At 41.3% G+C, this 25,885-nt stretch overlaps 1 protein-coding gene across 2 annotated transcripts in view; it reads left to right on the top strand.

The window, feature by feature from the left end:
- The window catches only part of necab2 (N-terminal EF-hand calcium binding protein 2), a 137,911-nt gene that overhangs the window by 96,571 nt on the left and 15,455 nt on the right, over positions 1–25,885 (top strand). Inside the window, exons 8-9 of one of the 2 annotated variants that reach the window (XM_030096062.1) lie at positions 897–976; positions 8,441–8,497. In XM_030096062.1, coding sequence (XP_029951922.1) covers positions 897–976; positions 8,441–8,497 — 137 coding nt within the window. The remainder of the gene's footprint in view (positions 1–896; positions 977–8,440; positions 8,498–25,885) is intronic. The other variant, XM_030096063.1, reaches the window with a different exon arrangement.

The raw sequence follows: 25,885 nt of genomic DNA, 5'->3' as shown, positions 1-25,885 counted from the left end.
TACAGGTTTAGGGTTTTTCATCAAGAAGAAGTTTCTGATTATAGTAACTGTAATTAGTAGCTATTTTCAGATATCTTATGAGCTCACGTCGGCCACTATGTTACATTTGTTTTTAGTTTTACGCCTTCACTAGATCGCAGTTATCATTGTTTACTGATTAAAGGTCTGCACTCTGTGAAGTGCAAAACAGAGTCGATGCGTTCGATCTGAGTATAAACAGTTTAGATCCGGAGCTGCTTTGGTGGTTTAGATTCCAGTGTCGTTAGGCGGTTTTTAATCACAATGGAACAAAGCACCAATTATACCGAGCACCTCAAAGAAGTGTGCTTCCCCGTCCTTACATTCCCTCACTGTCTTTGAACAAGCCAGGGTGGCTTTCTGATAAACACATATAATTGGTTGTTTATCGTTACCTTTGAAACTCATGAAATACATGAAATATTCATGATGAAAGAATTGAATCTTTTTTTTTCTTTTCTTCTATAACTACAGGTAGTTGTACATGAAATCTGAGGAATCGCATCCTCTCAACACCTTAATGTCCATAAAGGGCTGTTTATTTATATAACATCTTTAATGTATTAGACACAATCTAAAGTACTTCAAAAAAAAGGAAGACTTACATGGAATTACCAGATATAATGCTAGCACAACAAAGCTACAAATAAACCGCAGTGACATGAACCATCTATACTCTGCTGCATGTTGGGTATAAATACTGCAACAATGAGAGACGTGGCCATGAGCAGTCTGGTCGCTTCACTCCAATATAAGCTGAATGCGCTCGAGTACAACGGAGCTCCATCAGCTGTTGTCACAGATCAGGACCAAGCGATGCATGGTGATGTGCATTCACACGGTTTGATTCACGCTGCGCTCGTCTGTGTGTGTCGCAGGTGCAGTGGAGGTGAGGAAAGAAGGCCTGGAGGCTCAGATCAACCGCCTGGCTGAACTGATCGGACGGCTGGAGAACAAGGTAAGAAAGACAATCACGTAAAAACACAAAAACACGCTGAGGTCTTTTGGGGAATTGAGTTTTTTTTTTTTTTTTTACATACAGTGGACCCATTGATGTTTATTGCAAATAACTATCGGACACACTTGCTCCTGTATGACAGAGTATTCAGTGTTTAGATTGTTTCAAATGCGTTTCAATCTCAAAAGCTTTTTTAAAACGAATGTCAATTTGTGCAGTTTAAGTAATTCACACTTACTAGCACACGAACTGTAATATTCAGCGGATAAAGTCATTCATAAATTAAATATATTCCAACTCCCACGTGTGGGATGCCAAAAATAAAACATTTCAATTTAGGGGAAAGTCTGGGTTCATAATTTCGAACCGTTTGGATCGTGACCAGTTGTGTCAGCTCGAGCGCCCTCATTTAAAAGGTTACGTTTCCCTGAGACAAGAGCACTTGTTTGATTTGAATAATTTCTAGGGGTCCTAAAGGGGCAAATTTTGTCTGATTTATTCATCATCTAATGACCTCTCAGAGTCGTCTTGCGACTGCTGTGTGGGGGATTGGGACTGATTTACCTCCATACAGGATCTGTTGACAGTGAGTCGTCTGAAATTGTGCACATTTTCTTTCCTTTGCTCTCTTATTAGAGTTTTATCCTCTATTTATGTACGAGCAGATCTCAACACAATATGATTAAATGCAAAACAGACCTGTCTGTGACTCTGGATACGTCAACTTCAGCTGGAGGAGTCATATTTTGCATTAGCTGGGAAGATGTTGGTGATTTTTTTGGCGTATTCTCAGCTCCACCAATCATCCCACAAATGAATGCTCCTCACAAACGGTGGCATTATTTAAAAGAGAGATAAATACAATTTCCAACAATATAAGATGAATCCCGAGATGGAAAAAAAATGTGTATCTACTTACTGAGTGTTAATAAGATAATAGAGGATCCAGTGTGATCTATTATAGTGATTGGAATTGCAGCGCAGTTCACTAAAAACAAAGCCAGCCCCAAATGGCTCCCCAGACTATTTATGATGCTTGATTTAATTTATTATCAATTGTGATAAAAGAATATAAGTGAAATAAAGTATACAAGCAGACGGCATTGAATGCTTTTTGTTTTTGCTGCACAGCTTCGCACACAAAAACCAGATTCTCTTGATTATCGAACCAAACCCACAGAAAAGTATAATCCATGTGGGTCGTTTAATAATTGAAAGTCATGCATAATGGCCAATTCAATTCCAATTTGTTGAATGTTGTGTACTCTCCGTTGTTGATGTTTATCACTTACTGTTCTCTGCACGTGTCGTTTCATTACAAAAAACAATCAACAGCACTAATGTGTGGCTCTACATGCTAAATACATCAGTTTCAGTGTTTCTCTGACATCGTTTTCCGAACACCGCTGTGTTAATACTTAACTTTTCTAAAACGGAAACATTAAAACAGCACATTTTCATTTGAAATGTCATGTACCTTAGCTATGGCTCCCTCACCCTTACACTACAGTGACTACTATTTATTTGATTAATCGATTAACTATTATTATTCTTGTTGGTTGGTTAGTTGGTTGCACTTTGTGCTTAAGTTTTACGACTAGTTGTTGAATTCAGAAGGTGTAAAAGAAGTTAAACAGCAACTTTCCTCATTTTTAGTTTAAGTATCTGATCTTCTGCTTGAGCAAAGATGAAGATTAACTCGCCTTGAAAGAGATTGTGCGTGTTTGCAACATGATAAAGGTCACAAACGACCAACAAAAAAAAAAAAAAAAAAGGAGAAATGGAGAAAGCAGAGAATGAAAGCCTTGGGAGTGGAGAGGTAGCAGGAGTTCATTAACATGGAGTGATGGATTTCATGAAGTAAACAGGCCTCTTCCTCGCTTCTTCATCTTTGCAGCCCCTCAAGCTGGAGAAGCTTCTTCATCCTTTCTCCCTTCCTTCAGTCCCACATCCATCCGCTCCCCATCCTCCACCCTCCACCCTGCCGCCCCCCCCGCTGTCCTCCATGCTGTACTGAACAGGTTAAGGCTAATGGAGCCCCGGCAGACTCAGCTGTCTTTGGAAGAGCAAGCCGCTACGGCAGAAAGAGCTAAGAATAACTAAACACTGTGTCCTGCCACGGGGGAGGAAGGCAAGCAAGGTGTGGGAGGAGAAACGGGGAATCGCATTAGGAAAGGGGAAGGCAAGACGAAGAAACAGCTTGTGTGTCCCACCAGCCGCTATTCCACTTCACAGAACAACCCTCAGATTTTTACAGTAATAACTCGCTCATATTTAACCCTTTTAACACATATTTGTAAAAAAGAAAAATATAACCCTTTATTATAAAAATACAACTAGGCATATTTCACCATCGTAATTTGAAGATTTCAGGGTAATCGCTATGGGGGAAAAAAAAAAAACCTGTTTCAAAGTGTAAAACTAACCTAAAGCACACTTTTTGCAGAATTTAGAGTTAAGTAGTACCAAAAACTAACATTAGAATTTCTTATTAGCATAAAATGACACTATTATTATTCACTAGATGCATGAATTGCTCTCATATAAATATCTTGTATTAGTATTGAACATATAAAGCCATTTTCAGGCAAACAAAGATGATCATGAGAGGTTTGAAGTAGTTTTGTTCTGTTCATATTTCAGAAAAAAAGGTGAAAAAAGAGAGGAAGTTACTCAAAATGCTCTGCAGAGGGTTAAGTAGAACAGTTTGGCTCAGTTGAGTGAGCGCCTTTATTTTTTTTACAGGAGTGATTGAAAGAATTAGTGAGTAATCGGCCGTGACCCCCACGGCCCTCCGGAGAGAGCGATGCCTAATCTACAGTGGCTGCCTTGTTTACAGTCGCTGTGGCACAAAGGAGATCTCCTCACAGTCGGCTGAGCATGGTCAGGTTTGACTTTTACCTGTTTGGACAGCAATAAAAACTCTTCAGGAATAATTTATGTTCCATCCGCCGCGGCGAAGCCTCACCAGCGATCAGCTGAAGCCTGGAAGCTGCAGCAGCAGAACGGTGGAGACGACGGTGACGGTGCTTTCATTAGGCTGTTCCCTTTAGTTCTGCTTAATGAGCTCAATTTAAAGAGACTTGTATCAGCCGGGGAAATTTACAACACCGAACAATTTCAGATAATAAAAAAAAAAAAAACAGTGTAGGGCTATAGTTATGAATTAGGCTTTCAAATATATTTAGAAGCTTTTTTCTTTGTCTTCAATGATTTTATACAGAAATAAATACATTAATGATCATTAAAAGAACCTAAAAGCTAATTTGTGATGAAATCTGTCCAAAAAAAAGACTCGAATAAAAACACTCAATTTCCTCAGGCTCCCATTGAAATGTCTTGTTATTAAAATATGTGTTTTTTTACTATTTGATATCGTAACATATGATTTGGAAGGTTTGCAGAGTTCCTCTCTGAGGAGAAAGTGACCTTCACGTCACCTTTTCATAAGCACAGTAGGAAAAAATCTCCACACATGAAAAGAAGGCATATGGGTCATCAGAGTGAGCGTGTTTTCAGAATGATGAGAGATATAGAAAATCCCATGAATGGTCTTTTTCCGGTGTTCAGAAAAGGCTCCAAATGAAATGAAAACAGAGCTTTGTGTCGCCCCGTCTGCCTGCCTGACCGGGTGTTACCTCCCGCATCAAGACGGTACAGGTGTCCGGGAAAGGAAATGATATTATCACGCCGTGTCAGGGAGAGAGACACCAATTGTTTGCCGAATGAATAATAAAGCAGCCACACACGGATAAATGCTGGACCTGGCGAGATGAAAACACGGCCTCGTGCTGACACCACTGCTCTCTGACGACGTGCTGGAAAACTTGTCTTTGCTGTTCTGAGCTGACAGAATAACCAGTATTTCTTGCTTTCTGTGCGTGTGCTGCAGACTAGAAAAGGTGTTTTTCTGTCTCAGGATGAGAAGGCTTAACTGTATGATACTCTGTTTGAATGCTAACAAGCTGATTGTTTTTAAAATTAAATCGTGAAGAAGATTTTTGAAGAAGGAAGAGGAAAGAGGACAATGGAGTTTGTAGACGTGAAGAAACACGTGCAGAGTATGCCATGAATTTTATCATATGGAGGAGCTCAGCTGAGCCCACTGCCTGTTTGTTTTGTCATTAAACTGTTTTCTCTGTGATTCACTGGCATCTATATCACACCCGGTTCTAATTGACAGTGAACTTGAAAAGTTGAATATTTTCCCCTATGTGGGTCACAGATCATTGTGAGACCCGCTATGTTCTAAGGGTTGGAGCAGATGTGTCCAGATGTGTCCAAACTGCGGCCTGTGGGCCGTATGTGGCCATATGTTACTTTTTAATTGGCAAATCCTAATAATATCATGAAATATAGGCCACATATGAATGTTGGCTGTGCAGCACGTGTCAGTGTTAACAAGAGACGGAGCTTCAGCAGGAAAGCTTCAGGCAGGTCACGAGAAACGATGCGTCTGTTTGGTTGGGTTGACTGACAGCATCAATTCATGACATTATAAATGTTTTATCTTAATCCTTTCTTAAGTGCCGGATGTATTGAGTGATATGGATGCAGATTTACTGATTACAAATCTAGGAAAATATAAGTGACATTTTTGGCTCTAAACCCAGCAGCTGTACAAAGACACAAATGTAAAAGTCTGCTGCTGTTGCTGCATGTCTTGTGAATGAACCAAAGGTACATTTCATTCATTTATCCATTCATTCAGTCACCCATGTGTTGACTCATCTTTTGTGGAAGTTAAACAAGGTAAAACATGCAAACCTTACACAGAAAAACCCTTTACCCCCTGACTGTAAACTATCAGCACTTTTCACTCGATCATGATTCTACGTAATTCTACCGTATCGGTTTAGTAAATATTGTGTTTTGTAGCACTCTTACACAGATGTATTCTCATATAAATGCGGGCAAAGCATGCAGGCTATTTTCAAAGACACTGCTGGGTGAAAAGCTCATGGGTAACCAAAGTAAAACAGGGTTTCGGTGGGGTTTATAAAGAAAGGAGCAGGCGCTGAGCCAAACGCGTTATGTGACCAGTAACATACATCGGCTTTCATTCCAGTCCAGCTGTGTTCAGACCACACTGTGTCACATTAAGCTTGAATTCTTCATCCCCGGACTCGGTGTGTGTCTGTGTGTGTGTGCTGCTCTCACCGCCCCGACTCTACACGCTGAGCTTGGTAAAAGTCTCAGTGACCCCTCGGAGTCGTCGCATGCCGAACTCAAACAGCGATCCTCATCAGTTACCCAGGTGACAGTAACCCGCCGCACTGAGCCGAGCGGCTTTATGTAACTCTGACTCGCAGGCGGCGAGAAGCGGGGAAACAACCGAAAATCGATGTCTCATCATCTTGGCGAGCAGTCACTGTGCTACCAGGCCAACTGACTCAGCTAATGACTTGTGTGAAAAGCGTATTTGAACTTCACTTTACTTTAAATTGTGTCTCTTTCGCTTAATTGACCTTTTGCTAAAACCCTCCACTGAAGCAGGAACTAATAAGAGCAATCCTCATTACTGTAGGAGCGCAGAGGGTATGCTCTCCTTTTCCTTTTCTTTTTTTCTTTTTTTTTTTTTTTTTTTTAGGCTTTCCAAAAGCTGCAACAAAAGAGGAGGAAAAATGTTAAGAATTAAACTGAAGTGTCAGTGACTCATTGTGAGAAGGCTGGGAATTCACTCTTTAATTGCCACTTCTGATTAGTCAAATCTGATTCTGGAAGACTGATTGAATTTCAAAATGGATCCCAAATGAGGTTGAGTCGGTTTTAATGGTGAAGCTGATGAGTCCAGATTTTTTATTTCAAACAGCCAGGATCCTGGAGGGGGCTGCTGTGGCCAGCTGTTGAGATGCTCTTCAAGGCGTGCTAAACAGTATGCTAAACTAAAAATCAGCTAAAAATAATGAGTGGCATCAGACGTAAATATTAATTTAATTTAATTATAAGTTCTTAAATACGTTTTCTGAGTCAATCATACAACAACGATCAACTGGAGACGATCTTTCATCCTTGTGATGGTTTGAAGATGAATGTGTTAGTTGAAGAAGTTATTGAACTTATTGCAAATAAATCCTAAAATCACTAACAACAAGAAAAAACAGCAACATGGGAGACGAAGAAGTGTGAAAATAACAACAGAAAACATTTAGATAAGATTGGAAAACCTGTTTGGATAAAGTAAAATAATAAAAGTCATGGAGGGCCAGTGGAAGAAAAACCTCTCACCACTATAACTGCAGTCTCTCTTTGATCTGCGCTTCCTTTTCAAACATGTTAAATACTGACGCGTCGCATTTTGTGCGGTCTGGAGTTCATGGTGTCATGGAGGCAAACGTGAGCCTCAGAGGAACTTTCACGTGTGTGCATGCAATATCAAGTCTACACTGATTTTTACAATCAGCGCCAGTCCTGGTGTTCCTGAAGGTGTGGATCTGAGTGTGTGTGACTGTCTCTGTGCCCTCTGATGAACTGCTGATACCCTGCGTCCGCCTGTAGTCAGCTGACATCAGTTCTTCCACCCTGTGACCCTGAACTGGATGAAGCAGGCAACACATCTGACTTACTGTGTTTTGTTTTTGTGTTGTTAGTTAGCAGAATTAACAATCACACAAAAAAGTCGGAGTGTAGTCGTAAGATTAGTGTAGAATATTCTAAGATCAATAAAGTTAAAGTGAAAGAATTTTTTTTTTTTTCGTGCTTCGTGTATGGAATACAAATCGCTGTGTTCTTGGATCTCGCTTTAAGTCACTGTAACCAGAAAAAAAATATGGAGGGAAACACATGCAGCTAAACCGATGCCTACCAGGAACAGTTGTTGATCAGATCCATGTCACATAATGTTTTCTATTCAGAGACTCGTTCATATAGAGCAGGATTGGTCATAGATCATGGCTCAGCCCTCCATCAGTCATTGTTTTCCATGTGGCCCAATCAGTGGCCCAAATTGCATATCTTTCATTGGATCAGGTGAGAATGTTGGCTTTTTGCCTGCTCCATCCATCCATCCATCCATCCATCCATCCATCCATCCATCCATCCATCCAGATCAAACTCATTGACAGTCAAAGCTTTTCTTTGCTCAGTGATGCAGGCTTCATATTTTGAGGAATATTTCCTGATAATAAAATGAATAACTGGAGAATGAAACTCAAGCTCTACTGCAAAGCCGTAAGTGTACCAGGTGTAATAACTAAATTTGCATGTTGCAATCCCACCAGCTGTTCTGTTTCATATTGTGCATCCACGTTTTTCTCTCATTTCATCCCGACAAGCTTAAGTGTAACCTTTAGCGTCTCCAAACACGCCGCTTTCGTTCCCACCTCCACCGCCCACGCGTCGAGCGATCCCTCCCGTTGTGAGTGACTTCTGTCTGCTTCAAGCTGCTCTTGTAGTAGTTGCTGTCGTTGGTCTTGTTGATTGACACGCTGCCGCTGTTGTTGTTGTTGTGCTTCTCCTTTGCAGACGGTCTGGTTTGACCTGCACCAGAGGCTAACAGACACAGATGGCACCACCAGCGCAGTAAGTAGACTGAACGCTCACGGCGCCGCCGGTCCAGCACGGCTTACGGGAGCTAATAAACCACCATCACAGGAGCCTTCGTGATGAAACCAACGCAGGACTGCGCTTTATGAATGACCAGTAGCCAAAAATAATTCTGGCGTCCTGCTCGTTTATGTTTTGAATTATTTCACAGCAAAAGTGTAAATAATTTTTGTTGTCTCGACCTGAATAATTCATGGACGCTCAGTTCTCTCTGGAAGAATTAATAGAGCCGCACACGACCTTAAAATATCTAAGACTCGCACAGAAAGTGTAACAAGTTTATTAGCAGTCCGAGACATCAGCAGCAGGGATGTGCGATATTCATCACTGATGCATAAGAAAAAGAAAACTTTTGAGCCACAAAAGGATTGAAGACAGTTTGAGATGCATATGTTCAAATATCTGACTCCACTTTCAGATAAAACTCTTCCCAAGACTCCTATCAGAAACGCATAGGGCTGCAATGAAGCACAGATAAGAGTGCGAAAGGGCAATAAATACTGTCAAATGTGATGTGAAATTTTGGGAAAAGGCAGAAGCTATCAGTGTTTTGGTGTATATTCACACAAAGTCCTGTCTGGAAGGAGGCAAGCACACCGGATAAGAGAATCTCCTGCAGTGAGATGAGGTCAGGTGTGTTTACTGTATCGATTCCTGCTTATGAAACAGGCTGAGAGGCATAACTGACGAGGGTGTAACGTTACAGCACATTTACACCTGAAAAGGCGATAAATGAATCCCGGGAAAAATCTATTTCGTGCGGGTTATTTATACCGGGAAAAAAAAAAAAAAAAATCACTCTGCACCAGTCAGATCCATTAAAATCTGTATGGATTTACTGTTGCTCACAGACATATGTCTGCATATTCCAGTCATCTGATTTATATATATCTGGGAATGTATGCTTTTTAATACCGTGATTCCAAAAAAGGTGGGAGGCTGGATTAACCATGCATAAAACCATGAAATGCATTTGCAGATGTCCTAAAATCCACATTTTACATCCAGTAGAATGGAAACACTGAAAGTGCATGGGACTTTTTTCATTTAAAAACCACCATCTGCTAACTTAAAGTAGAATTACGCATTTAATAGTGCTTCATTGTTTATCTTTGTCTCTTCTCGAGTGTGCAGCATTAACAACAGGAAAGCAAAAATGCTGGATCAGGTCAGACATTTAATCAAGTTAAACATACTTTGACACGTTGAACAAAAAAATATAGAAAAGGTAATATAAATATACACAAAAATATACATGTAATGTATGCAGTCAGTCAAGGCTTATGTTTAAGATCAGTTTTTTAATATTTTTTGGGAAAAATGAATAAATATAAATCTTTATGAAACTCTCAGAGATTGTATTTTATACATAGAATAGCTGAAATAAACACTTTAATATCCATCAATGATGAGACCTTGAAACAGGAGTGCAATCAGCTCTCCAGCGCTGCTGTGGCAGCTGTCATTAAAACCAACCATTACTGCTCTGATTCAGTCCGTCTACCTGCGATCCGCAATCATCATTATTAAAACCTGGAACGATAATTGGCATTTTGCATCCCTCTCATCAAATTAATCGTCACACAGTGCGTCACGGTTGAGCAGATTGTCAATACAATGCAGAAAAACACAGTTTTATTTTTAACGAAATAATCATCGAAGCATGTATCTTTTAAATATAAAGCAGGGGCGTCACACTTGGCTTGATTAAAATGAACTCTGGTGTGATTGCTTTGTTGTGAGTGTGTGTTTTCCCTGCGATGGACGTTGCTAACACACACGAATATACCCAGAGCTGCAGCTGATCCTTTTCTACTAAGAGCAGGTATAAAAGATCGATGAATGCAAGTTTATCATCGCCGAGAGCGACTGCATTAATAACATTGGAAAAGCCCTAATTGGTCTAAAATACAATTACTGTGCACTCTGTTCACCTGTACGCACCCCCAGTGAACTGCCTAGTGAAATGACACGTGCGTGCCTCTCGTGCACGTGACGAACAAACCGTGGACGTGCAAGTCAAACAGCAGATCTCCTTCGCGGAATAATCACCCCCGTGCACTCTTTCCCACAGCAGTGGAGCCACTTATGGCTCCCCATTAACTGCTGGGAAACCGCGAGAGCGCCGACTAAATCGTCCTGCTGTCATGGCCACAGACACAAAAAGGTTATTATCAGAGTCGACTCACGAAAAGTTTGGAGTTCGGATTTGAAATTAAAATAATGCATCTCCAAGAAACACTCAGAAAGGTGCAATTACACAGACAAGGAACAGGTAGAAGTTTGAAGGGAAAAAAAAAATGGTAATTGTATTTGAATAGCCAGTGAAATATTAAACATTTAACGGAGAAATTGTTGTTGCTGTGGTCTTCAAAGACTTTGAGGCATTTAATGAAGGCACTATCGGTAATTACCCTGCTTCGCAGGGCCCATTTGGCTGTTTGTCGGTGGGCCGCTTCACAAAACAAAGTAATCAGTATGTGCTGGGGAACATTTTTTTTTCTTTTTTTTTTTTTTTTTTTGCTCTTTGAGGTAATCATATTTGTGCTTCCACACAGACTGAGAAAACACTCGGCTGCAGTTCCCATGGTAATGCAGCGCCACTTTCATTTGGCTCCCCAACATGTGTGTAAAACTGTGAAACAAACAGGCCATTTAAATGTGAAATGTCTCACGGTCCCGATGAAACCTATTTGCATTTCTACATGTCCGCCTGCTAATTTATGGGTGAAATCAAAATATTTCCAAACTAACAGTTACCAAAAAAAAAAAAAAAAAAAAAATCAAACCATTAGTTCTCACCTGAAAACTGTTGCAGCTGGTAAACTACAACTTAATATTTATTAAGGATTCTCCCTCAGCAATGCTATCTCAGTCGTAGTTGTAAAATGTCCAAAATCATTACGTTTTTGGTTGTGACATTTCCTCTGAATCAAAGCACCCAAATTACCTGCCTTTTACTCCCCAGTCTGCATGAAAGTCTCTCTGTCTCTGTCGTCTGCATGTCTGTTTCCTTCCTGTGACTCCTATCCGATGAGCGCTTCCGTCTTTATCTAAGTTTCTTCTGCACTTTAGCCTCCCTGAACATTTTAGTGTTTAATCCACCTCTGTAGTGAAGTGTCATCACACTGTGTACTTCTGTATACAAACTCTCCTCAACTGCACTTAAACTCGTCCTTCATGCATTCACTCGTTTCTGTATAAAACACCTCCACTCAGAAAACTCTTTCTTAGCCCTACGAGCTGATATCTTTTTATTCATTTGGTGGAAAATACCTTTAGATTTACAATTCTCTCTGTACAGCAGCATCATTATCAAATCTGACGACAGGAATCGTCATGAAACGGCTACATTCTCCATGAATTCCAGGAAGCCAAATGAAATCGAGAGTCACGTCTTTTATTCAGTTATTTCAATCTTCCATTCGCCTGAAAGCAGGATCAGTTCAAGTGTGTTTGATTTAAGACGGGTATTGTTGTCTTTTTCTATGCAACACAGCTTTCTTTAAATACTGATTTAAAGTCTATGCCCTTCTGAGGAACCGTTTCTATTGTAAAATGAGGTACAATGCCATCATGAAGGTGGGAGGGTTCAGTGTAACCGGTCCACAAAAGAGGTGAAAAAGACAGTACAGGCAGGAAACCAGTTTCAGGGCAACGTGACGTTTGTTTTGGAAATGGTGACAAACGCCAAAAGACAGAAACCGGAGCTGGAGCTTGAAGATGCTGAGAGCTCCCTTCAGGATTAAACCTGAGCAGATCAGAGGGACCGCGGCGGTGGAGCGGGTCAGAGATAAAGCGGACACGCTGGACTCTTTGGATAAATAGTGTTGGAGAAGGAGATTCCAGGCATTAGGAGCAGAAAAATAAGACCTTCGTGGCAGACGGCTGGACACACTGGAGGGGATTACTGGTATCAGTAAATGAAGCAGGTGATGAGGCGAGATGACCCCTGGGGGGAGCAGCCCAGAAACGATCGATGCAGCTGATCTTTACACGAATTATCAACTTGAAGGAGATATCGGGTCAGAGCTGCAGTGGTATCATTATAATCGTTTGAAGGAAAGAGACAAAGAGCAGTGCGTATATATAATACAGTATAAATCTACTGTTATAATAACAGCGATCTGCTGAGGCTCAGCCCGGCTTTTAGCGCCGTTGGATGGGAGATGACATAACTGTAATTAATTTGGGGGCCACGCACAACCATTGAACAAAGCGCCGTGCTGCGCACTCAAATTAAGACCCGCACGAATCTGACACGCAAATGGTTTTGCGAACAGAGACGCTCTTCCCCTGCATTTTCATTTAAGCCCTAAAAGCCTGACGTGCAGCAGACTCCTCCTCCGGGGACGGCTTGGTCGCACATCTTCACACAGGGAATCACACCACCTGCAGTCCTGCCATTGTGAGCTTGTCTTTTCTGCTTCTTTATTTTTTTTTTCAACCTCATAGAATAGGAAAAAAATCCTTTGCACAGGCTTTTGAATACTAGAAGGAGTATTCTCTATTGTATGTCTAATTAATGACACCATTTTCTTCATTTTATCATGAGTTGTTTTGAAAATTTTAAATTTAAAGGACACTCACTTCTAGATTTTCATACCATTGAGGAAAATTGTCTTACCAAACAATCGAAATGCACCACAGTGATGCCTCAAAACGTGAATGTAGGTAACAGAAATGTAATTATAAATCTCCATACCTCATGAACATAGATGTTGGCTGCAGGAAAAAATCACTTAAGTAGCATTTTCTCCACCATGTTGAAACTGTTGAAGTCTTCACTTCTGGTTACCGTTCATCATGCAGGGTCTTTTTAATACCGAAGTGACTCACCAGTCAGGCTTGTGAACCATTTCGCTGATAAGAATATATCTGCTTTTGAACTATGTTCTAAGAAAAGCAGTTTTTCACTGGGAATCACTGGGAGAGAGAAATGCCAATACGGTGCACAAAACAGCAGCAGTGACAACGTATTCATGTGAGAGTTGTTGTTTTTTGCAGGTTTCATTCACACAGCTTCAATTTCTTGTTATGATTCTGGGATTATGTTGCTAAGAATGAAATCTGTCTAGATAGCAATCAGTAAATGCGTCTCAGGTGTATTATATTTTCCCATCTTATTTGCATTGCGTCTCCAGACATCTGCTTGATAAATACATTTGCAGACATGCTATGAAACCAGGTGATAATGAATCCGGCCTTTTGATCCCAGACGCAGGAACACAGCTTGTGAAATGAAGTGCAGCATCCCCGCCACCACGCCTCCGCCTCCTCATCCCAGCCCCGTGTTCCACCCTCCGATCGCGCCGTCACCTTTCGATCCCTCCTCGCTCTCACTAACTCCGCTCTCTTATGTCTAAACACTTATTTCTTTGAACAAGGTCTCGCTTTCGACCTTGCTCCTCTGGCCGGGTCGCCGTACCCCCGGTGACCTTCCAGCCTCCTCCGAGGGGAAGACCGAGATGTGATTTACCTCCCCTCTCCTCTCGGCGCTCTGTCAAAGCAATCATCCCTCGCCGGCTCTGGGACTTGCTTCGCCACGTCGGATCGTAACAGCATTGCGGATTGCGCCGCGGATGCTTTAAAGCCGCAGGTGCATTTGCATGCGCTCTTGTAACGGACACTTGTGAGCCGCGGGCGTCTCGCTGCCAATGATTTCTGTCATGTGAAGTAGGTAAATCAATCACACCAACTGTATCTTGTCAGTCCTTTTATTCCCCGGAGGCGTGTCAGGAAAGAGAGGCGAGGCAATAAAAAAGCAGAATAAGATATGGCTGAGAGGAGGGACGAAAACAAAGGAAAATGTGAAGGTATGAGTGGGATATAGGAGCAGATTATAGAGCAATAAAGGAAAGATAATAGATATAGGAAGAAGAAATACCACAGGATACCAGCATAGCTCTGTTTTTTTTTTTTTTTTAGTTTAGTTTTTTTCTTTCATAACGGATGTTTTGAATCAAGCTCGAGGTGCTTCTTGAATTCTTTGCACCCTCTGTGTTTTTTTCCAGTGCATACACTGTCTTTGCACAGCTATGTTTATCTAAATGAAACACATAATTAACCAGCAGGCGCGGCGCGCAGACCACAAACCCACGCCAACGCTCCACTGTTTCTCCTCTGGAAAAAAAAAAAAAATCACTGCCTGTTTTCTACGCTTGTTGTTTCAAGGAAATGCAAATGCAGCAAGTTTAATTGAACACTGACCTGCACGTGGTCACAGGCACAGGAATGAGACGTTTTCGGCCAAAGTCGGGAATTCAGGTCTGAAGAAAACTCTCCTCCAATCAACCCAACATGAGACTCTTGATTGAAAAGAATGAAGCGATTGTTTTCTGTCTTTCTCCCTCTCTTTTTCATTTCATTGCATAGAAACAATGTCCCCACAACGGTTTAGGGCAATTTTTCAATGAGATGCTCCAATGTTTAATAGAGTTTATCGGAGATGGAAGGGGATCAGGAGAGTGCCTTTCCCCAGCATGATTTTTTTTTACTTTTGACTTGAGAAAAAAATTAATAAATAGGTAGAAGGTAAAACTGCTGATTGCAGTCACTGCTTTCATAAAGAAAAGCACATCAATACAGAATGTATTTATATTTTAGGAAGTATTAAATGACTCCTGCAGCACCATCAGCCACGCTCGGGCCCTGTTTACAACATTTTCAAGTAAAAATGCTAAGTTTTCATTGCCTTTTGGAACACTTGGAACACTATCGTGTGAACGCAGCCTGAGGGTAGTTTCATATAATTTAGCCTCTTGTTGTACCCAGTCATCACAACAACGACCCCACTAGATCTGCTTCCACTGAACCTTATTAAAGGTAACATCATCGGGAAGTTAATGGGAAGCGTTGAAAACCTGCAGGGACGTTAAATGTTCCCCTCCAGAGTACCACATGGAGCAAAGAAGTGCCTTAAACTTACATAACAGAAAAAGAAAAAGAAAAGACTTATAATACTTTTTAAAATGCTGCTGGTGTGACACAGGGCAGGGCTTGAGATGAAAATTTGGCCTCAAAGTGTCCCGCGCTCCCTCCTGATGCATTCACTGCCTCAACCTTCCTCTTTTGTTTGACATTCAGTGAAACTTTATGACTGAGGTTTGTAGCACCGATTCTCTAGTAACTGTGTCTGAAACTATACATTTATTGCTTCTTTACACTTTTTCAGAACACTTGAGTCGGCACTTTATGCTACTGCTGCTCGGATTTGTTCAGTAACAACGATCAACACTCAGTTCCTCCAGTAGCTCTTTATATCCTGAGAAAAGCTGCAGACGCCTAAATCACAGACAGTGTTCCTTTGTGACTGATAATTAAAGCCATTTATCTCTTTCATCCATTTTATCTGTATAAAAATTCACTTTTTCATGTGTTGCTAACCAAGTGTTTTATGGGAGTGGAATTATATAATAAGTCGGCTGGTGTGTCTGTACAGCCACGAATCCTCATTCAGTTAATAACTTCAAATGACTTAATTCCACTTAATTCTTTCTCCGGCGTTTATTGATTGTCAGGATTTTAAGCTAATCTATGGACGATTTATGTAGATTATTCTGTGTGGATCAAAGTGATGAACACGTTCCCCCACAGAGCCAGCAAGGCGATAAAGACACGCTCCAGCTAACGCTCTCATCCTTTTTCTGTCCCTCCACATTTTCTAACGCTTAACATCTGTTAACAAACAAACCGAGATTAGATTTTTCTCTCTGAATTTATTGAGCAGAGCTAATTAAATTGTCATAATTAATAATTAACCTCAGGCCATAAGGCGTCTGAACTGCAAATAGCCTGTCATCGGGACATTGTGATAATCTGCTACATCCGGTCCAGGATTATTTACTCATTTTGGGGCCGTTTTGCTTAATTACTTCTTTACTGTTTACTGTGTTACTGTTTTGTTTGAAAGTGCTGACAGCAACGATCTATCTATCTATTGTGATCTGCACAAAACACAAGAGTTTCTGTGGAAAAATGGTTAAAAAAAGAAAGAAAGAAGTGACGTGGAAAGAAAAGACACAATATGTGATCAACATGGGTGGGTTAAATATAAAATACATGCTCCAGTAAGGTGTGGATAAACTGGAACAGACAGCCGGGAGGTCAGCGGAGAACGTGAGCTTCTCCGAGGGATGTTCAGACCCTTGTGGACACCGTTATGAAAAATATATTAAGAGGTCATAAATATGGATGTTACTGTGTGAAAGGGTCTCATGCACATGCTCGGATGGAGTCTTTGATTTAACCATCATTCCCGAAGCAAACCAGTGCTGACTCAGGTGCCGTGTGCAGTCAGAGTGTGGCGACTGTACATGTTGGTGCTTGATTTTATTTAATCAGACTTTAATAAGACAAATGTTGGGCTTTTCTGGCATTTTATCAAAGTAGCAAAGATTTCTTTGCTCTGAAAAATGTTAGATAATCATTAAAACTATGGTAACAGTGCTAAATGGCAACAAAACTAAAAGGGAAAAAACGCTGAAACAAAACTCTTAATGCAGATAAAATTCGATAATAAAACGTAAGTACATTTAAAATGGTATGCTCGTTGATGCTGTTAAGTGTCATTAATTACTGAAAGTGGCTGAGTATTGTAAAATAGCTGAAATATTTAAAAGACCTTGAAACTGCTCAAAACACCAAAAGCCATTGAAAAGCAAGAAAATGATAAAATGGCTAAAATTGTTTTTGGAAAAGCTGAAATGACTCAACTTTTGAAACAGCAACACAAACAGGTCTAATTCAGTTAACAGTGAAAAGTCCTAAAGTAAACCTTAATAAAATCTTAACTCTCTGCATTGCAAAGCAAACATGGATTGTATGTCTGTTGATTTGGTAAATCCAATTCAAATAGTCAGTGATATTTTTGAAATTTCCATTTTTCTCTTAAATCTAGAAAGTCCTGGTCATAATTTGGCAATCTTGTTGCTGGGAGAACATCTTTAGACCCTCACAGTGAACAGAGTTCCCATTATTGACCAAAACCTCAAGAAAATCCACAATGATTCCCTTTCTATAAATGAAACCAGAAATACAGACCTTAACAGTCAAACCATTTAATTCATGCTGCTGTAAGTATTTTACATTTGGGATTTATACATCTGCGTCGGGGTAAAAGGTCTTGAAGGTCGTGAGTGAAGCTTTTCTGCTGCCACCAGCCGCGCTCCAGCGAGCCAGTTGATTTAAGCCTCTTTTGCACATCAGTTCTGACGCTTGTTTCTCTTTGAGAGAAACTCCTCACATTCATTTTCCTGCCTTCTACAGCCACACTCGTTTCATAACTCTGCGCACGATGGTTCAGTTGGTTTTAACTGTTTTATTCGGCTCTACGTGAGCTCGTCCCCTCGCCTCGATTCCCCTCACACCCGAAGCACATGGGGACATTTTTATGAATACTGAGCGCTCCCTCAGTTACTCACTGCTTCCAATGTGATGCGGCTTTAGCCCTTGGCAACATTTATTTCTGTCTATCCAACACTGGAAGGGTTGTTCGATTATTGAGAAACAGGATGTGAAAGGGGAGCGAAGGAATACTCGGAACACTGTGAAGAGCAGTGATTGGTAGGAGCTTGCTGGTGTTGTTCAACCTGCTCAGGTCACATCAGGTGTTAAAGGAGGCAGGAGAGCAGCAGGGCGCTGACCCGTCCTCCTGGAGGAGTTTAGCTGCAGGACTTTCCATCTCCAAGAAACCTTCCCCCCTGCAGAAGAGTTCTACAGTGAGGCGAAACCCTGCGCCAGCAGAGTTTGACCTCCAACTTAAGAATGATCAGGAGTGAGAGACTTTCTCCTTCTGGGAGTTTTGAGCCATTTTCTACTAAATGTGTAGAATCCTTTATAGATACAAATCTGCTGCAACACCTCCCTTTTAAAGCCAGTTTTATTGATGCCCTCTGGTGCAAAATACAGTGAGATATTAAAGAAAAAAAAACTTCTCCTAAAGCTGCTGCATTAAGCGTCCCAGCAGTGGAGCTGCTTTCATGGCAGCATCTGCAGCATCTCAGATGTTTGACTCTTTGACCAGACATGCAACCCCCAGCTGCCTTCCAAGATCATTTCCAAAAATATCATTCAGGAAGGAAGGTCAATAAACCATTGGAACTCAACATTATGACCAATCATCTCCCATATTTTTCTTTTTTTCATCGAATTGAGATTCATTTTTTTCATTTTGTTTTTTGCTTGTTTGCTCACCTAATCCACTGACACGTCGGCTTTGTGTCACTCGTAGTAGTTCCCCTGGTTGATCACCCACAAAACAAACACAAACTGGAAAAAAAAAAAAAAAAACATCAGCGTGGTCGTCACATTTGATCCAGTGGAGAGCGACATTATGCAGTCAAACCGACAGGAAATCAGTGTAGCAGATAAACTTATAATTCTTTGACAACGACTAATAAGTTTTCCTTGTGCTTCTAAAGTCCGTGTGCATCACTTCTCTGTGCCGCTGAGCCGCACGGCGGCACTGAGTAGAAAATAACTTGCAGTGTATTCTGGTTCCAGTTCACGTGTGTTAAAAAATAATCCCCTGTGATTTGCTCTTGTTTGAATTATTTGTGCCGAGAACTACGGCGGCCCAGCTGTTCCAGAGAAATACCTTTTTACAAAGAGCCCCTGCGTCTGTGAACTGTTGTTTAAATATTCATGTTCTCAGAAAGTATCATGGTTCGGCTCTGAGAGCCACGGGGATTAGTAGGGGAAGGAAAAACAAATTGAGAAACTCTTTTTCCTGTAAGGCCAGAAGAAATATTTTCAGTTTGTTTTCAGGGATAGAGATAAATAAAGGAGGAACTGGGTGTGAGAGTTACTGAAGAAGTGGATTTATTACATATATACTTGTGTAATTAACCGATGTGGAATTGGCAGAAACTTTTTCATTACAAACACAAACAACAGCACCCACTAGTGGCCCAACATGACAGCTACAACATTTTCAGCATTTCGGACATTGTTTTCAAAATGATGCCGTGTGAAACCGTGTCAAGAACTGAAAAAAGTGATGCATTTTCATTTGAAGTGTTGTGTAAATGGGGCCTTCGCCTCCTTTGTCTTAAAAATCACATTATATGGGAGGATAGTAGGAAAAGTAAATGTGTGGTTGACGGTAGAAATGTTTTGATTTTGATCTGATTGGCACTTTCTTATTTGTTCATTTTTAACTGGCATTAATCTCAAAAATCTAAAAAAGGGGGTGGAGAAGTTGAAATATACTCAAATAACAAGAGGATTCAAATTCCCCAAATAGGATGTCTAATTAAATGTGATGCACGAGTTAAATTATTGGGCAACTATTGACTTTAATCTCTTATCTACTTATGTACCTGGGCCACAGAGTGATATAATTGCATGCAGCGTTGTCTCAGTCCTGTTTGATGTTTGGGGGTATTTCTGTGTTTCTGTGGGTTTGCATGTTCTCCATGTGCATGCCGGTAGTTTCCTCTAGCTACTCCCGTTTCTTCTCACAGTCCAAACATTCAAGTTTAATTCGTGATCGACTGTCTGTCTGAGCGTTTGTCCTGCGATGGACTGACGACCTTTCCAGGGAATTGAATGAAGCTGTCAGGAAGACGGATGGACGGATGCTGGGTAACTGTTGACTTCTTAAAGAAGTAACTGTAATCCAGTGCTACGTTTACATTGACTTTCACGGCACTGTCTGATAAAAATCCATCATGTCTGAGAGGTGCCGTGGATTACCAGAGTTCTATGAGATTGTGGCTCTTTCCACTCGCTCCGGTCTTGGTGCATGAATGGCGGCACTTGTTCCCTTGAATCCCCAGGTAGCTGTTTGTGTTCTTGGCGCAGGAGGTTTTCTTCGCAAATTCAATAAGTGCACCCACATGCATTAATCAAGCACAGCCCACAGTGCCCCTCTCTCCACCCTCTCCTCCCTGTTTGTTTCTCCTGCCTCCTCCGTTCTGTCTACTCACTTTAGCCCACTTAGCCTGCAAACCCGCCCGCCGCCTCGCTGTACCTGCTCCCGTTGGCGTTCGCCTCCGTGTGTAATGACTGAGCCTTCGCCGCTTCTCTCCTCTCTTTAATTGACTCGGTTGACTGTTTTGTTGCTTTTATCTGTGTGACTGCTCACTTAACTGCACCGCAAGGCTGTATAGTTTTAAACATGGAGCCACATTGTGTTTATTTTTCCCTTAACACGCTTCATGATCCATATTGAATTATTAGAAATAACCAAGACAATAAGTGAAAGCCGAAAGAAAGCTCAGTTTACAAAAATGTGCAGAGAATATGCTGGTGAAACCGCTCGAAGGTCGGGAGGTTTTAAACCAAATAATAACAAGAACTGCCCCGAGGAAGAGGCGAAACCTCAGGATCAAAGCCATGAAACACACATTTACACGCCTGCATACACAGTGTAGTGTCAGCAGTTCATTTTGCTGCAGTCAATTCCAGTGCCGTGGTTTGTCTCTCTTAGTCAGCGCAGCATTATTTCTCACTCATGGCTCAATAAAGGTGAATCACAATGTCAGTATAACTAAAGCACAGCAACGGGACAATAGAGACAAAAGGCAGGGAGAGTCCGGTAATTAGAGAAACACGTCCGATATATGGATTCAGAGACGCAGGAAGTTAAGTGGAAGCAAGATGAGGAAGTAAGTGTGGACACACGGAGACATGATTCAAAAACAAGAAGAGAAGCTCATCAATAATAACATTGATTGCGACTCAGTTTGAGTGTTTGTTGTTTGTTGTTGTCGAGTTTTTGTGGCTGTATATCAGTGAAAGTCAGTCCTGCTAAAGGAACACAGATTTTATGCTTGATATCATTCACAGAGTTATTTTGAGTAAATCAACAAAATTAAACCTTTTCCTATTTTTCATACACATCTTAGTAAATCAATCCCAAAGCTCTTTATGTCTAAAAAGACATAATAAAAACAAATCACACAACCATCTCTCTGTCACCCCATGATTTATTCATATTTCCTCCAGAACGTAGCATGTGTTAGAGGAAAAAGACGGCCGAGGAAACGCTGTCTTTACTTTTTAATGAGCCAAATATCAAACTGATTCAAGGCAAACTGATTCAGGAGAAGATACAAACATCAGCAAAACTTTATTGAAGTTTCACTTGTTTATTTTTCTCATTTATAGCAGCAGCTCATCACATGTGAAGACATCCGGGATGGCCAGACCCAAATTTGTGTATATTATATTTCCTTTTGGGTGTTTCTTCTTCCACTCTAAATTCAGCTCACGTCATTCTCAAACAAACCTGAACTAAAGAAGGAAACTCATCTGTGCTCAAATATATATCCGCAAATGTGCCCTGAGATGCAAACAGAGATGTCTTTCAGCAAATGAAACCTTCACCAAGAGATGAAAACACTGATGAAAGGAGTCATTTGGAGGAGAGATGGAAAGGCCAGAAGTGACAGAAATACTTCGAGGAGTTTATATGCAGAGACGAAGGAAATTCTTCTGAGATGGAAGAAGTTTCAGGAGTTTCCAAAGTGAAAGAAACGGACAGTTTCCCACATATTCTCTAAATACTAGAAACCATCTTCATACAGGTTTCTTTCACTCACCTTATTTCCTGGACTATATGTTCCCCTCTTCTTCTTTTCAGTTGTTACTTCATGGTACTGATGTTAAGTAGTGACTAGTATAGTATCTAAATATACCAGTAAATGGCACTAGGGAACACTAAATGTCACTGTATGATAACATCATGTTGCTGCCATAGTAAAACCAAACTATTCCATTATCAACATATTTGACCAGGGGTGCAGGAAGGTGTTTTAAGTAGAGCGGGCTGGCAACCGAATGAATGAAGGAGTGATGCCATTGCATTTTTTTCCCTGCTGTATAGTGCATTGCCACTCAGGCTACTGGCTGGAAGCCATATGATATACACAAATGAACATTAAGAAGTTCTAAAAATTTCACATTTTATTATATTTTCTCTCCATAAGGAGGTTGGCAGCAATTCACCATATGACAAGAACAGACGAGAACAAAAGCGCTTTCACAGCAGTAAATCACTGCCATTTTGAGCGCTGTCCTTGGTGCTGAAGATGCAAACAAACAGTCAGGTGGGTCTATACTCCAAAACTAAAAAAAAAAAAATCCATTAAACCCACAAATTTAATGGATCTGAATAAAAGTTCCAACACAGTCTGGCAGTATTTTGATCCCGAGCTGCTAAATCAGAAAGCGTAGCACGGATAGGCGTTGTTTTCAGTGTAGCTAATGCCAGAGGTGTCAAGAAAGTACTTTCCCATGCCATGTTTTCCATGTACCCAGTCAGTTCTCGAAGAGCTGGGCTGATTGTGATCACCTGGGCCCAGAACTGTTTGTTGCAGGTGATTCAAATCAGCCCAGCCTTTTGTTAACTGACTGGGCACAACAAAAACATGGCATGGTAAAGTACTTTCTTGACACCTCTGGCTAATGCACGCAGTGAATCAGAATGCAGGTCTGACAACTTGTGTTGAGCAAACTTTTCACTTACTTTTTTCCCGTTGCAAAAGCCACTCTTAACAAATGAGCTGTCACTCTGAGAGCGCAGTAATAACCCCTTCTCCACTGCTTGGTTGCAGGTAAAGCAGAGCACACAGTCTGTTTCTGAAACATAATATAACCATCTCCTTTTTTCAAACCATCCTCGTTGGAATGATCTCTCAAAATTTTCCAAGCCAAATCTTCTTCCAGGAACTTTTATGTTTGGTTGAAAGGGCTTCTCAAGGTCTCCGCCACCGGGAACTCTGTTCTTCCCAGCGCGGGCAGAAATGGAATAGTTTATTATCACTTTATATCAGTTTACTTAGAGCATTTTTTGCACCAGTGCCCAAGAACATGTAAAAGCACAGATTCACAGGAGGATCCTCTGCTTCAGACCCTGAATCTGCGAGCTCGAGCGCTGTGTCAGCCGGAGCAACGGAAACTCTCCTCAGTGAGAAAATCGAATGGCAACGACCAACCTGAGATCCGAAAGTGATCCCGCCATTCCACTCAGGTCTGAGCGAAAGGCCGCACTCGCCGAGGAGTTTGAAGCTATCAGAACCAAACTGTAGGCAGTGAAAATCTGCAGGAGAAAGACTTCAGAGTGTGTGAGAAACTCGCGAGGGACTGGAGGGAAGAGACTGATACCATGACGAAGAAAACAAAGAAGGCTAATCGTAGCTAAAAGTGTGACAGCAGAAGCTCAGGAATAAATTCACTGCTGGAGCAGCGTTATCAGCCCTGCTGTTACATCTGGGACTGAAAAACAAATACATCCTCTATGTGCTTGTTTTTCCTCTTAATGATGCATTTTTGGAAGAACGTGAGTTATATTCCAGAAAACACTGCATGCAAATCGAATTTCTAACTCGAGATCAAGCCAAGACGTGGCCCCCTTCTGAAGGGGATCCCCAGGTTGGGAACCAGTCACGCAAAAATCAACGTCCTCCCCTCTTGTTACATAATCACACGTTCCTCTTTTTCATTCTTCTCCTCCGTCGTGCCAGGTCCAATCACTAAAAAACAAAGAAACCCCGTCACTAAAGTGCTGCTGATCACTGTTAGATGTTTGTTGTTGTTGCCCAACTGCTGCAGTCAGCAGGTCAGTTTGAGCCACATCGAGGTCGTCTATCATCGGATGCAGCGCAAGGAGAGATGCAAATGATTCCTGGGCTAATAAAGGGCTTCTCTCCTCCCTATTCTTTTCTTCCTCATTTGAATAAATGAGAGATTTCTTAAGCCCAGAGCGAGACACAGGAGCAGCGGGGGGAGGAAGGAGCTGGGAGGATGGGGAGGAGAGGTGGGGACGGTGAGGGAAGAGGAGGATGCTGGGAGTTTGTGGGAGGAAACCAAAAGGCTGTTGGGCCCTGAGACGTCAAAAATAGGAACTCGGAGGGACAGTGTAAAAAAAAAGAAAAAGAGGTGGAGTGAAAGGAGAGCCTGAGGAAGAAAGAGAAAAGCATGTGTGGGGAGAAGAAAGGTTGAGAAAGAGGGATGAGCGGAAGACCAGCGTCTGGGTAGCGGGTATTTCCCTGTTCCCATGGTAACACTGGGACGATATACAGTCACACAAACACACGCGTGCACTTCCCATTTACACACTCACACTACAGCGTGCGGAACACACACACACTTAACACTCACACATGCTTAGCACATACAGTGCAGCAGTGTACAGTGTGTGTCCTTGGCAGATGGTGGAGACCTCTGCATATTTCATGCATTTGTCAGTGCAAAGCTTCGCTGGGGGGTTGCGTACAGATGTGACGAAGAGGGAAACAGAAGTTTTCTTTTTAATTGCTTTGTGACGCACTCAGCTTACAATACCATATCATTACTGTCCGTACTGATAGACTCCCATACTGGGTGAAATATTCCATTTCAGTCTTCAGTCCATTTCATCATTTCAATCTTCTATGTTTTGTCAAATATCAAGTTAACTTTATCAAGTTGCACATACTGATTTTTATTATCTTTCAGCGTTAAAGCTCATAAATCTAGAAATCTCCACATATATGATGTAATGTCAGGTTGGCATGATGCATTACTTTTTTATAAAATGAATATAATCTATCACTTGCACTCTCCCTATGGCGGTGTTGTCCAGTGCAATTCGGTTTATGAAGTCAACGTTGCGATGTGAAAATGCTCACAAGGCGAAGTCAGCAGGGAATCAATAATATACATGAACCACACTGGTGCTTTTACAACACGGTGAGAATCAGTCACAGTTCAATCAAATGGGCTCATAGAGTCACCGAGTTTCCAATAAACACACAAACTGGCTGCAATCTCCAGCAGGTTTAAATGGCGCGAGTAAAAGTGTGTTCTTGTTGACGCAACATACACATTCACACACCAGCTGAGAGCAGCTGCTGCCACAGCGGGTGCATTATGTAATATATTTTGAGAGCTCAAGGCCAGTTTAAAGTGATGTAAAGCTGGCAAGAGGCCGTGTTTTAAATCTGTGGTGAAGGTGCTTGCATTGCCAATTCACTAGATTTTTAAATATATTCCTTGCATCGCTGTGTCCTCGAAAATGAATTCCCATAATTCTACAACACATGTATTATTCAAATGTTGATAACGTGAATCACACTGTGACAGAGGTGCCAAGCTTTCAGTGGCAGCCGTTAATCCATATTCTCAGATTGATTGTGAGATACAATCAAAAGGTGTTGACAAGATTGTTTCTTCAATTATATGTAATTACTTAGTCATTTTCCTACATCTGCATGTCACTGGGGAATGGAACAAACTGGGTTGTTTTCAATCAATCTCAGGCGTGTAAATAATCAAACACGCTGGTCAGATAATGAACAGCCTCCTGCGTTGGGAACTATGAGAGACGCTGTAGAACTGTGGGAAAAGACTCGTCTTGGACTTGTCTGTTGGCATCAA

This window comes from Salarias fasciatus, chromosome 7 (assembly GCF_902148845.1).
Source record: "Salarias fasciatus chromosome 7, fSalaFa1.1, whole genome shotgun sequence".
Taxonomy (NCBI): Eukaryota; Metazoa; Chordata; class Actinopteri; order Blenniiformes; family Blenniidae; genus Salarias; species Salarias fasciatus.
Note: the sequence above shows the minus strand (reverse complement) of the source record. Positions and strands in the feature narration are given on the sequence as shown.